The sequence below is a fragment of the Thermobia domestica genome, chromosome 9, assembly GCF_964235325.1.
Source record: "Thermobia domestica chromosome 9, izTheDome1.hap1.1, whole genome shotgun sequence".
Classification (NCBI taxonomy): domain Eukaryota; kingdom Metazoa; phylum Arthropoda; class Insecta; order Zygentoma; family Lepismatidae; genus Thermobia; species Thermobia domestica.
This window is the reverse complement of record NC_137462.1, coordinates 58,936,604-58,951,986: the sequence shown is the minus strand read 5'-3', so window position 1 is coordinate 58,951,986 and position 15,383 is coordinate 58,936,604. Positions and strand designations below refer to the sequence as shown.

Below are 15,383 nucleotides of genomic sequence, written 5' to 3'. Positions count from 1 at the left end.
TTTTATCAATTATACGAGGACATTAAAAATGAGATGAAAGTAGATAGGTTTTCAGGAAATGTAAATAACAGTACGGTATTATTGCAAGATTGTTTGGAAAATATATTGAAAGCAAATGTACCGAGAAAGCATATTGTACAAAAGAAGAAATACAAAGCTCCTTGGATTACTAAAGAGTTAAAAGCATTAATTAATAAAAAAAACAAAATATTTTGTAAAATTTAAGAAAACTGGTAATTTAGTCATTTATGAAAAATTTTCGGTTTTAAGAAAAAATGTTAAAAGAATGTACAATAAACTTAAAAAAATGTTATTTTGAGCAGATGGAGAATAGTATTTGTACCAACAAAGTGTATTTTTGGAATAACTTTAAAAAGTCCCAAGACAAAAGTGTACCAAATAGAATTTTGTTCAATGGTACCACCATTACAGGGACAAAGCAAATTGCTGAAGTTTTTAAAGATGTATTTTACAATAATTTTAATTTAAAAGTTAATATCCTAGATTGTGCTGTAGTTAGTAATCTGAACAGCAATAATATAACGATTCCAGTAATATGTGAAAATGATGTTACTGAAGTAATAGGTAAGCTTCGGCCATTAGCATCTTCAGGACCTGGGAGCTTTCCAAATTATATCCTTAAAGCATGTTCGAAAGAAATAGCTCCAGTCTTGTCAAAAATATACAATACCTCATTAAGAACAGGGCCATTCCCATCTAAATGAAAACATGTACATGTGGTACCGGCTTACAAGAATAATGACAAGTTAAATCCGAACAACTACAGGCCGATAACCTTATTGAACATATTTTCTAAAATTTTTGAAACCATCATTCACAAACACTTGTTTTTTAATGTAAAAAATATATTGCAAAAATCACAGCATGGCTTTTATAAAGGGAAATCAGTTGTAACCAATCTCTGTGAAATAACGGATTTTATCTACTATGCAATGAAAAGTAGATCACAAACTGATGTCCTATACATTGACATGAGTAAAGCTTTTGATTCAGTTGACCATAGATTGCTGTTAAAAAAAAAAAAACTGTCAAATACAGGTGTAACACCCTTGTACCTAAAATTTTTTGAAAGCTATTTGACTGGTAGAACATACCAAATTAAAATTGGAAATGTCATGTCAGATTCAGCCAGTATTAGTAACGGTGTTCCTCAAGGTTCTCCTCTGGACCCATTACTTTTCTCTATTTTTATTAATGACTTACCAACAGTCTTAAATCATTCAAATGTTTTACTTTATGCTGATGACATTAAGCTTTTTAGTGTAGTAAATAATATTGAGGACAACGATAGGCTACAAGATGACTTAAATAGAATCATTATGTGGTGCAAGGATAACTGTATGAGTATCAATTGTCTTAAAACTAAGTGCATGACCTACAGTAACAAATCGCAATACTATGTAAGTCAATACGAAATACAAGGTACTGTAATACAGAAAGTTGACAGAATAAAGGATTTAGGTGTAACATTTGACAGGTCACTACGCTTTGGTGATCATATACAAAATGTATGTAATGAAGCAAGAAAAATAATCGGTTGCCTGTTTAATCAATGGCCTGCTTTCTGTCAATCAAATACATATGTACACTTATATAAATTACTGGTAAGGTCGAAACTAGAATATGCATCAGTGACTTGCAACAGCCTAACAAAAACTCTCGTAAACAAACTCGAGATGGTGCAAAAGTGTTTTATTAGAATACTCTGTTTTAAGTTAGGACTTGACTATTATTCTAGCACGTATGAATATCGGATAACGTATTTTAACTTGAAACGACTGGCTGACAGGAGAAAATTGATTGAATCTGTATTTGTAGGAAAGTTACTTAACAACCAATATACCTCAGACTATATTTTTAAAAATGTTGATTTTAAAGTTCCAACATATGGTACAAGGGCAAAAATTTTATTGCAACCGCATAATAGAAAACATATTTTAATCTGTAGGATTTTAGAAAGCTATAATGAATGCATATCTTAAAATATGACTTTATTTTATAATTTTAAATATAACTTAGTAGTTTTTATTTTTATTTTTTTTACTTTTAATTTTTGACACTTCTTTGTTTTAATAATTGACGTACACTACACTGTCAATGTTTTTATTATTAATAATTTATGATATAGATGTAATAATAATTTTATCACTAGTACTATATATTCATTGCTAAAATAATGTAGAATAAGACAAAGTGCTGTATGTTTGCTGTATTTTAGCTGTTCTCAGCACGTAAAATAAAGTTTATTATTATTATTATTATTATTATTATTATTATTATTATTATTATTATTATTATTATTATTATTATCATTATTATTATCATTATTATTATTATTATATTATTATTATTATTATTATTATTATTATTATTATTTTAAGAATACTGAGAAAGCTACTGCGTTCAAGCGTTGCTAAACATAATTCTTTTAGTTACTTTAAGATCATCTGCATGGGTATTACGCTTTATAATATTCGTATAGACTTGTGAACTTCCTTGTGTTTTACGAACGCTTTGAAGGTTCCTGATTTGTGATTAGTTTGAAGGTAAGATATAATCAATAACCAAATTAATTATTTTTATTAAAGAGACTTTAACTGATAGTTCAATATTCAAGTGCATTTCTTTAGGTTCTGTTCTACTATTTGTTTTTACATTCGAGCGAAGAAAGGAAAGAAGAAAACATGGTGGCCGTGAAAAAAAAAATCGAATTGGCGATTTTATCGAATTTACACTTTTCATATTTCATATTACCAAAAACATGATTTTTCTATGTCTCTCTGTCTGTTAGCCCCTTCATCCTGATGTACACTCATCTAGAGGTCATACTATTGAACGTATCTCCACGAAATTATAACTTAAGGTATTTTTTAAGTGATCTTCCAAGATTTTTATTTGAATTATCTTCCTACCCTTAAAATAAGAGTAGTTTACTTAATGATGAAAATAAAAAATCAATTCTCTGAAAAACGACTCTACCGATTTTGTTTATATTTAATAAATTAATTTTACAAAAACAATCCTATTATCTGGTACAGGTCATTTCTCTGGGAAAATCGAGGAGGGGTACCTTATTCTTGGGGGTGAGGTTTTTCTTAGACGATTTTCTCACAAATGACTTAAAGTGATTTTGTTAATATTTCACGAATAAGTATTTTATTAACAACCTGACAACATAGTATAATTCATTTGTACTGAAAAAAATCTACGAGGGATAGCTTATGCTTGGGTGTAAGTTTTTTTTTTTCAGACAATTTTCTCAAAAATGACTGAGGCGATTTTCTTCCTATTTTCTTTAATAACTATAATATTGTTAAAACATTCCTTACAAAAATAATCACAACGGAGTATTCACCCTTGGGAATGAGTTGTTTTTCAAACTATTTTCTCGGAAACGACTCAGGCGATTTAGTTCACATTTCATTAATAGCATTACAATATGGCATAGCTCATTTTTCCTGAAAACATTTACGACGTGTAGTTTATTATTCTTACGGATGAGTCTTTTTCGGCCATAGATCCATCGACCAACTGAAAGAGAATATTACATTGCAGTAACAAATATTTCTTCTCAATAATTGGGACATGTTACCGAAAACTTGTTCATATACTCACGACGACGTCTTGAGTGTTTGTGGGTTGGCACTTACAGCACTGCATGTAACAACTTCATATTAGTATATTGTGCTAGATGAGGTCATGATATTTTACCTGTATTCTTTTAATGTGTGAATCGTTCCGTATAGGTCTAAACACCAGTTTTATGTGAGACATTCTGTAATATTCTCTTATATCTTTAAGACATATTCGTAGTATTAATAACGATAAAAATGTATTGTTTTGGACGGAAGTATTAATAGAATCACGTAAATAACATACCATCCTTTCCGCCTTGGGTGTGTTATATTTCTTACCTTTTATGTTCTACATTTTCTAGGTCTTTACAAAGCCAGATACCATGGTTGGATTAAGAAGACGGGAGACAGTTAGTACAAGATCTACAGTAAGTTGAATAAGCCATTTTTTTTAAAAAAAAGAAAAGCCAGTATTAAATAATAATCACATAACATTAAATCAAATAATAACAAATATCACAATTTTCAAATATTTGATAGAATTTCGTTACTTATTCTGAAAACAAACTACAGTTTTCAAAGAGTATTATTTCCCGAAATTGCAATTTTAGATTTTAAAATGTGCTTTCTAAAACGCTGGAACAATCAACTTGCAGAATAAATATTTTTTTTCAGTGCATAATCGCAATTTTTGATTTAAATTTACACTAACGCCATCTATGCAAAATCTCTATGAATTAACTGAAGCCTGTACGTGTAACTGTCCAATCAGCGTTATTCATATGTTATCTGTGGCACACCGTAGTAAGTAGGTGATAGAAAAATAGAAATAGCTTCGTTATTCGTCTGGGTTATCTGTGTTATACAGAACGTACTGGGTGACAGAAGAAAGATTGCTGGCTTTTACTGGATTATTTATATGCATTATCTGTCGTATAACTAATGGGTGATATAAAAATGAAAATGGCTTTGTTATTCATCTGGGTTAGGGGTCTGTCTGTATTATGGCGTAGTTGGTAACAGAAAATAATTACAGCATCTTGCTTTGATTTTTTTTCTTTACATGGAGGTGATAATCTTATAACTAACTGGTTCATACTATCTTTGCTATTTTAAATAACTTACACTAAAAATACAAATCACTGAGCAGCCAACTAACTGAACATATAGGCTTCATCGGACACAGTGATGATATGCAATATGTTCAGTTTATTTATTTAGTCTTATTTTACATGGCGAAGTTACGGCTAATCATGCCTTGTCTCCCACTTGACTATGCAGTTAGCTGGCGAAACTGTCACACATTTAAAATAAACAAATTTTGCTCAGCAATTTGTAATTTTAGTGTAAGATATGAAAATCTTAACATAAGTATCATGTGATGCATTAGCACTGTATTTACGTGTTAAGAGCTTGACATACTAAAAACAATACAAAATTTACATTTTTCTTTTTCTTGTATTTCATAAGTGAAAGAAGATAATGGAATGCAACTTACCACAATCATAGATAATATTATTCTACAACAGAAAATATGAACCTGAAGAATTTTCAGTGTTGCCATCCATAGAAAGTACAGTGTTGCCAGAATAACAATTTCCTCAAAATCTAAGTTAAGGCAGAGACTAGAGTAACGAACTCAACTGCATTTAATTATGTATCATGTTGTCTTGGTATCCTGTGAATTACTTTTCAAATAATAGTTGTATTTAGTTTGTAATAAAAGAGTTTTAACATACAGTTATTAAAATTAAATAATAATGTTATTTAAGAAGTAGTTCACAAGATACCAAGACAACATAATATGTAATTAAATGCAGTTGAGTTCGTTCTTGTAGTATCTGCCTTAACTTAGATTTTGGGGGAATTGTTATTCTGGCAACACTGTAATTTCTATGAATGGCAGCACTGAAAATTCTTCAGGTTCATATTTTCTGTTGTAGAATAATATTATCTATGATTGTGGTAAGTTGCATTTCATTATCTCCTTTCACTTATGAATAAACAAGGAAAAGAAATGGTAAATATTGTATTATTTCTAGTATGTCAGGCTCGTAAGCATCTTTATGTTCACTCTTTTAGCATTATTCGGTGAAGGGAAAGCAACATTAAAAATTCATTCTGAGTGCATTTGGTAAAAATTATACAAGTAAACGCATGTGGTCAGCAATAATATCTTCTTTGTGTTTATTAATCTTTACTTGATGTGCATCATCATGACGTTCTAAAAGGAATACACCACTTTGATACTGTTTATTATTTCTGTTGAACATTCTGTCCAAGTTACTACCATAAACCACATACATAAAAACTAAAGTAAAGTGCACTATTGTCTATAGCTTGCTTTAGCACTGGTGTGTTGGAGATCATATATGGTTGACACACTGCTATGCCTTGCCAATCGCTTTTCATTTTTGTTCCAATCACACTTGCCCTTTCTTTCAGATATCTTCAATTGTGCTAACAGTGTTGTGTTAACACCACACAGCGAAGTGCATCTCTTTCTCCCCAATACACCGATCAGAATTAGTGTTACTGGACTTCGCTATTCTAACATGAACTCATATATGAGCACATCCGAAACGTTACCATAATTTTGGTAAACTAATTAGGGATTTACTCCTTTAGAAGACTAAGGTCACACCTTAGTTAAGATTGACCCATGCTATAACTACTAACTTCACGATGGTGTCCTAGAATACTACTACACGTAGAAAGCTCGAAGTGTGTTCTATATTTTTCTAACGGTAAATAGCTCATAGTATATGCGTCTATTTATAGATAGTGGTAGTGGAAAAGATATTTTGCAACAGGTCAGTATCTATATCGGAATTGCATACGGGGAGCTCATTCGTGGCTAAGCGGTTAGCGTACGCGCCTTTGGCGTGAAAGACCCGGGTTCGATTACCGGTGGAAACTCATGTGATTCGAATTCCACGTTAATCAGTAGGTCCCGTCTCATATAACCTCGATGCTGAAAAGGACGTTAAACTCAAAATCAGCTCAACTCGGAATTGCATATGTGATAAAATGTCAAACGGAAAATAAATAATTCAATAACAACAATACTTGGAGAGCCTTAACATAAATAAAGACTATTAATTGATATTAGGTAAATGTAAAGCTAAAATAAAACATTTAGGTGTGGGTTACTTAAATATATTTAAATTTTTGTAGTGTAAATCCATCAAAGTTCTATAAACGGAAGATACAGTCTGTTCTATATAGGGATATACAGTAGGCCTATATATACGAGAATAAAGGGCAAAGTACATACTTATTTACAAGTTATTTTGTAAGCAAGATACAACGTGTTTCACCAGAAGTCTAGCAGGTCCGCAACTAGAGGGGGACTAGGGGGGCCTGGCCCCCTAAACTTTTTGTGGCCCCTCAGGCCTCAATACAAATTTCTATTATTAATTTAAAAACATAATTTAGACATTTGTAAGATAATTTTTGGTGACTTGGCCCTCCTAACATATTCATGGCTCCCCCAAACCTTGTGGCTGGTTGCGGGCCAAAAGTCTAGGTTCGGTAATATCAGCACTGTACAATATTCAAAAATTACTAGTGAATCACTTATATACGGCTATTGTATTTATTTCATAATCTCATATATGATTTGAAGGAAATAGAAATACTCACGCACAGGAGTTTGCAACGAGACATTTGAAAACTGTTAGTATTGAACTCTGCACAAAACGAATACAAATCAAAAATTTTCAATCCAATGCTAGATAAAGGTGTCTCCAACTATATCTAAGCTTGTACTCACCACCAATCTTGGAGATGCTATATTCGAAGTGTTCCACGATGTTTCTATCATAAATTCAGTTCGAGTCTTATTGCTGTTATTCCTTGATTGTTGAATCTGAGATTAGCGTCCCTTTCAGCGGGGAGGCTATATGAGATATGAACCTACAGCTTAACATAGGATCCAAACCACATAAGCTTACGCTGGGAATCGAACTCTAGTCTCCCGCGCCAGAGGCATGTACGTTAACAATATAGCCACGAGAGAGCTCGTATTCCCTTTCGACTCTATCCACGAATTTTCTCTTCTTTCCGTTAATTGCAGTTTTGTTTCCTGTTCCTTAACCTTACGGGTTGACATATTTATTTCTTCCATTCGGAGTTGTTTGAATATTGTAAATCGTTTCCTAGTTAATGAAATGAGTTGTGTATGAAAAAAACTGAGTGAATATTTATGTTTGCTTGTTAGCAAGAGCTCGTGTGATTGACCTGCAACACCAGTGAGAGACGATAATTTATTATAAAATTAAAAATTAAAATATTTTACAAATCATCTTAAGCACGAAACTGAACAACTATTAGTCCGTATAAGATCTTTTACCGTGTTACACCAATGTTTTCATATTTCTTTGTAGAAACCAATAAAACAAAGTAAGTGAACATGTTTGGTTTGGACATTGCCTTGCAGTGAACTAACAGTATATTAATAATTTTTTACACACTTTGTTTCGTTACCTTAGCGATCAAAACAGCTCAGAAATTCATCATTTAACGGGAAGTATGAATATTCTGGAGGTGTCAGAAGGTAAAACATTAGTAGACTCTAAATATGTACTTGTTTGTTTGTTATTTAACATCCAAGTAGATAACGCTTAATAGTTTGACAGAAACTAATACTAATGTTGAAATTTAGGAATACATTTAAAATTTCGTACTGTACTAGCAAACGTCTCCAAGTGCTACTGTGGACGATCTTTCGGGTTTCTTCTGCGTCTCCCATAGAATTCACCTGAACTCCAAATCTCGCACAAAATTCAAACATATTGTACACTCATCCCTTTTCTTCTTTCTAGGTAAAATGTCAAAGACAATTCGAGATATCAACATCTCAGTACATCAAGCCTCATCTTTTTCTTCCATTGTAGGTATTTAAAAAAAAAAATGCTAAAATGTGTGTTTAATCCTTTTAAACGGAGGGCCTAAATACCAGATTTCATGTCTAAATCTTCAGAGCGCATTGGTATTCTGGTAAATCCGCGGTATCTTTGTTATTCCGAAATATATCTTCTTACTTTATTAACGGATTGTCGAGATACAGAGAGCTTATCATAAAGACTGCAATCGTAATTTTACCCCTTCTATGTATTCTAAAAATCCCTATTAGTTGAACCTTATATAGGGCCGGCCCTAGGCATTTCCCGCCCCGTGAAATGGCGTTATTTGCCGCCCCTTTCTCCAGAAAGAATAAATCTTAAAAGCCATGATTTTAAGTATGCTATACCCTCGTCAAAACGAAGGGCAGGAAAAGGCACTGGAACTCAGAAAGTCCTAAACACTACAAATACAATCTCGTTGTGTCTATTTTTTCCCCTTAAATAATAATCTATTATGTTAGTGAAAGATAAAGCAAATACACCTGCAAAGGAAAGATGGTAATCCTTTTTTATAGAATTCAAAATCGAGTTTCAATCTCAGTATATCAGTTTGAAATTCCAGTGCAACTAGCAACTAGCTCTTTTATCTTTATTTCTTGATTTTCCTTGTACATCTGTTAAAAACATTAAAGAAAAAGAACTTGTTTCCACTTTCCATGGTAAGGAATTTGTTTGTGACAAAGACAAGATTAGCCTTCATTTCAAAAGTGTGATAACTAACTAAATGGAACATTTGTTCCCTACTGTCCGAGAATTAAGTTCTTGTACTTGATAACAATCAAGCAATTCGTGCTGGGATTTGTTTGACCATTTGCTTTAGCACCATCTATATGATCTTAAACTAATGCAACATGAACGTGATTTATGAATGTAGTAATCAAATAGGTCAGCTTAGTAAATTTAACTAGTATCATCATGAATTCTGTTTTCAAGAAGAAATATTTATTTTAAATAATATAGTTATGACAGATTTTGCCGACAAGTTCACGTGTTGCACATATGGTAGAACCGGCCCTGACTGTACTAGCTATGTACTCTCTAAAGTTTAAGTTCCTTGTTTAAACAGTTTGGCTTAGGCGCCAGTCAGTCAGTCAGGACACCTTTTATATAGAGATATTTATTTCGTCACTACATACATTTGTTGTGTCCTTCCCGTGCGTTAGAATACTCATTTTTTTTTGAAAGAAACTTCATACTACACCAAGTTATGCGCTTTAAAACAAACATATAACAACAAAACATTTCTCCTCTTCTTCCCTTTATGATGGAATGTCCGAAACACGTACTGGTGAATTGAATTATGCAGTTATTCTGTAAAGAAGGACCTCGGATACCCTATATTCTGTCGTGTCATTTTGCCCAATGATAGAAAAGAGACATGTAGTAATTTGAAGCCTATTTTTCAGATTCTTTCTGAATGGAGTATCCAAAGTGCATGAAAATAAGCCAGATGATGATATGCTGTCCATTATTAAAGTTGCGTTTAATTTTTACTTATCCAGCAGTTCAGAAAGTGTTCTATTCATCCCTGTGGTCGCCATTTTTATTAGCGTTTTTGATGCAATTTTTACTTTAGTTTACAGTGAATCAGTTGTTCATATTCTTGGTACCAGAAAGCACTTTGTGCCAACTGTTCTGTCTATAATTAAATGGCATAGAAAGAAAGAGATTGATTCCCTCCATACCTCTTGCCTGTATGTCACATTGAATTTGCCTTTTACGCTCTCTCCTCCTTATACGAATGTTCATAAACAACATCATACGTAACTTCTAATCATGTACTGCAAACTTAGAAGCTTCTGTTTACCAGTACCCATATTAAGGTGGCTTAATATGGTTCAGCAATCGTGTCCTTTATTTACTTTCCTTTTTTTCACCCACAATACTTCCACCAGGTTCTTTATAATACTATTCCTTCTCAACTAATTCTCTAAGTAATATCTTTTTCTTGCTTTCATTACAGCCTATATTGTTCTATTCTTCTCTACTACCACAACACTTCCTCACAGATCTACCACTGACATAGCATGTAATTTCATTAAGGCGCACATTTTTTCCCGCCCCCACATGAAACCTACTTAGCATCTATGGTGTGTGTCGGTGAAAATTTCTAGGGTCACCCGGGATAGATCGTCTTAATGTTGGGCTAGTTCTATGGAGTCAAAACGTGATACTAGACAACACATAACCATTTAGAAAAATAAAATTGTTTGTTGAAAGTGAAATATTTTTTCAAATTAGTTGAGTAAGTGGTTAATGTAATTTAAACTAATTTTGATAATTCTTTTACTATTGGAAAACCAAATGACGCAAAAAAAAAAAGTATGCATAAGATGTATATTTTAGCCTCTATACTTGTTTCCGGTTACAGGACTGCTAAAAGCAGAATCGAAATGTGAAGCATTTGAAGCATGGTTGCTAAGTATCATCTCATAGGTATTCTATAATCATTGCAGATCAGTTGCCACAGATAGTCGCTTTCATGCGCCAGAGCTAATTTATTTGTCTTCATATAGGCATTATCTGTTTTAATACCGTCCATCGAGTGTAGTATCTCTTTCGGTTTCTTCCTCTACTTTGTGTCACCATACGTTCTAGCACGTTCCTCATGACACAGTTCCTTCTTAACCAATGTTACAATCATTTTTTATTCATCTTTTCAATTACATCTAAAATTTTTCACTTCCCCCTACTGTTTCTAACACTTCTTGATTCATTGTCAGTTTGATCCAGGTAGTACTCTCCATTCTTGTCTACAATCACATTGTAGAAACATCCGGTCTTTTAAAATCGCTTTTGCGTAAAATATGTAATTTATTCCATACGATACATTGCTCCACACGAAATATTTTAAGAGGTTTCTTCTTAACTTTCTTATTAAAGGACCTTTAAAATAGATTTTCCTTCTTTCCAAATGCTTCTTTTTCCATTCCTATTCTTCCCTAGCAGCAGAGACAACTTGCAAACCACTTGATGTAAGCTTGAGTTGCAAGTCGGCCAAGCTTGTATTCAGTTTGATTGGAAAACATGGAAGCATGCCGCAAACTGGATTCCAGTACCGAAGTTACGTGGGGGGCAACCTTACATTTATTGTTCCATTCAAGCTTGACGCAAGCGTTTTACAAGTGAAGTCAAGTCAATAGTCAAGTCAATGAACGGCCAGTGATGCTATGACGCTCTGCAAAGAGTCTAAAGCATCGCTTGCAAGAACAACGAAAGGCAGATTGTATGAAAGCATGCGTTTCAAGTGCAAGCGTAGAAAGCCAAAAGCCAACCATGCGTCAACTGGCCGAACGCTTTCTTGCTACTAGCGTTGTTTCCATTTCATGCTCAACTTCATGTCCTCATTAATAATCGAAAGTTAGTCGTCTGTTTTAATTTCTTCCTTTCTACTTTTATATTTGATACCAACTACTTCATACTTATTAAAATTGAGCTAAGAGAGTTCATGAAACATGTTTAACATTTTTCTTTTGGCCAAACTATCCTCCTAAACAAGTTTCTTCAAAGTTGATACCTCGCTAAATCGCATACACTGATATTCGTAGAAAAACATTATTTGTTACACATTGATTCAAATCAAGGGATATCATTCTGGCATCTGGAAGCGGTAGATTTACTTCATTTTGCGAGAATTGTTAGAGAAGTGTGGTCGTTCAACGTATGAGGCCGTGCAAGGTGGTCGTTCAACGTACGAGGCCGTCTTTTACGTGCAAAATATCTTGGATGATGAAATATAGGAATGCAAATAGAAACGAAACACTTCATTCAACTTCTAAGGATATATTGGCGAATTATACATTATACAAAAATTTTAAAAAAAGGATATTCTGTATAAGGAAGAAAATAATATTCAGTTACTTAGCTTTTGGAAAGTCTGCAGAGCTGTTAGTACTCTTTCATTTAGCCGGTCATTATAATGCCTTCGTATAGGAGTTCAACAATTATCACTTTGAAACAACACTCTCCGAACTAGAATTCACAGGGAACGTCAATCCTCACTAAACTGCACGTCACTTGGATCTTCCATGGGCTACCTCCTCCGTTACTACCTGCTGGACTCGTAACCAAGAAGAAGAAAAAGAAGATCAAGTCGAGTCGTGCTTGCACTGCACTTTGTAGGCGGTGGGCAGCACGTGGATAGTGGTGTTGTCAAATTCCTACTAGAAAACTTGTGGTACCCGGTCCTACTACAGAAAGTCCTTATCTCTTCTTTCCAAGTAACATTTCTAAAAGTTACATTTTCTTCAGATTATTACAAATCAATCCATTCTTGACCACCTTCAGAGTGCAAAATTTCCTGACGGTTAAGACGTTTTCGTGTTTTGTCAACTTAATAACACATCGATCTGATCCTTTCGGAAAGTTTGCTTATACTCAGTATTTATGAAAGGTGAGTAAAGAATATTATTACTTTCTATGTGATGTATTGTGACGTATGTGATACTTGTTATATTGTATTTGTTGTAGGGATACTTACGAAAAATAACTCAGACTAAAATGTTTTGTATCTGAAGCATGAGCATTTGCTAATGAACTAATAAATAATATTAACAATACCTAACACACTAACTGGTAACATTGACATATTCCCAACTGTGATCGTCTTTCTACTACTATGTGTGATTAAATTTTAAAGTGATTTCATAGTATATTGTTCTGATGTCAAACAGAGTTATACCAGTATATTCAAAAGATTAGGTTACCATGTTTAGTCTGCACTGTAAGCATTAATTTTTAGTAAAATCACAAGGTATAACTCACAAATGAATCGCTGATTTGAGAAACGTCATAAGTCAATATTGTCAATAATGCCATAAGTCAATGATTTGTGACGTTTCTCAACCCAGAGACACTTGTTGCAGCTCGATATTGTACGAATTATTAGCGTGACTTCTGACATGTCATAACTCCTCGGTGTAGCTATTTTCAAGAATCAAAGGTGCATGTAAACCCATTTTCGGCATATGGCTGACTTATGACGTTTCTCAAATCAGCGATTCAAATATGCTCCAATAACGTTTAGAAAGGAAGCATAACACAAGAAATATGATTAGTGTGAAACATGAGTTCATCTGCTAGGATATCGAGAAGTGTCTAAATGCACTGGTCACCTAAGACTCTTCGGATCCACTGTAGATAGTATGATTTTTCTTTACATAGAGAATGTTTTAAAAAATACACTCTTTTTCGGATGAAAATTGTACGTCTTTAAGAACTGTTTTATTATATTTAAATGTTACTAAAGTACTCTAACTACTCAGAGTTTATGTGTGGAATCAAGTGGAGATGAAAGGAGACGGCATACAGTCTTAGTTTTGTCCCAATCCATATATAGGTGTTTCCGTCTTGGTTTTGAGAGATAAGTCTCAGTGTAGTCTCGGTAGTCTGAAAATAATTTATTGGAAATCAAATATAATGTATAAGTAGCATTATATTGCAACCTGTAATTTTATCATTTTCTTTCTTTAACTGTACTCTTAGACTGAGGAATAAGTTCAGAATATATAGGCGTGAAGAGTTACTTCAGTACATGTAGGCCTATTACTTTTTTTGTCAAGTGGTGCGTATAATTTCTGTCGGGTTCCGTCTCATATAGCCCTAAATGAGATATTAAACCTCAATAAATCAAAATTTAGTTGAAGCGAAAGGACAAAGTCAATTCATATAATTAACTTTCAGATTCAAGGTAATGCGGCAAGCTCCAGTTCTTAAAATATATGGAATGGAAAAAGCTTTGCGATGCGTCCTTTTCACGTGAACGCTACAGGAGGGGTTCTAACCCATTTCCTTACGAGTTTACTCCCTAGCTTATATTTGAAAGGAAACATGTTCAATATCAAATTTGTAGAAGATACACCAAAATTATGGAATTTGTTCTCATTTTCTGCGTCAAAATATTATTTAAAATCGTAAACTAAATATGAGTAATTGTTATACGCGTATCATAAATAGAGGGAACAACTTATGGCCCCAAATTTAAAGTCCGGAGAACTAAAATTCTCGCTAGCTGTTCTGATTCGATGTCGTTCTTTCTTCTTAGGTCAGCAATCTTTCGATTACTTTGACCCTGCTTTCTACTTGTTCCAATCTTGAAACAATCGTTTGATTTATATGTTCGTTTTCCTCCTTACATTCTGAATTATTTGGTTGGTATACTCAAATCGCTGCCTTCCATTAGGGATTTTTCCTTATATCACTTCCTATCATTGTTAATAGCATGATGCGTCATAGTGTCCCCTCCATGTCTCATCTTAACTCTTCTCTTCGAAATAATCTTTCTTACTTCTTCTACCATTTTCAACACTCTTTTTTTGCATACCTTATCTACCCATATACTTTTCAGCATCTTTTTATAGCATCACATTTCGAAGTCATCCCTTCTCCATTCTTCTATTTCTTTTCTAACCTAGAGTTTATGTTTCACATCCATGCGACACTTTTTACACATATTTTCATCAAGTTTTTCTTTAGTTCTTTCTCAATGATCTTGGTTGTAATTTTTTTTTGTTTTTCTCCTTCTTCTTAAACCGTGGTAGCTGTTTTATAATGTACACAAGGGTTAGCTAACATTAAATCAAAGTAGTAGTTGTAGTATGATTTGGGTGGTTTGAATGTCTGAGTAAGGTCTCAAGATTTTAAAAAAAGTGTCTAGACTGTATGTAACGTAGTAGTTATTGCACCTGGGACATAAATCCAAAAATCGAAGTTGAGGCTGTGACGTTGTAGTTAGTGCATTTGGACGTAAAACCAGAAATCGAAGTTCAGCTGTAACGTTGCAATTAGTGCACCTGGACATAAATCCAGAAACCGAAGTTCGATTGGTGCCTAGCCGTACATTTATCGCTCTTAGAATGTCATTGAAATATACTAATGTGTA

General features: G+C 33.3%; 1 protein-coding gene across 2 annotated transcripts in view; it reads left to right on the top strand.

Annotated features, from left to right (window-relative positions):
- LOC145694001 (histone-lysine N-methyltransferase set-17-like) overlaps positions 1–15,383 on the top strand; it is an 83,713-nt gene that overhangs the window by 30,369 nt on the left and 37,961 nt on the right. For both annotated transcript variants that reach the window (XM_081770146.1, XM_081770147.1), the window contains 2 exons: positions 3,959–4,024; positions 8,090–8,154. In XM_081770146.1, coding sequence (XP_081626272.1) covers positions 3,980–4,024; positions 8,090–8,154 — 110 coding nt within the window. In that variant the 5' untranslated portion in view covers positions 3,959–3,979. The remainder of the gene's footprint in view (positions 1–3,958; positions 4,025–8,089; positions 8,155–15,383) is intronic.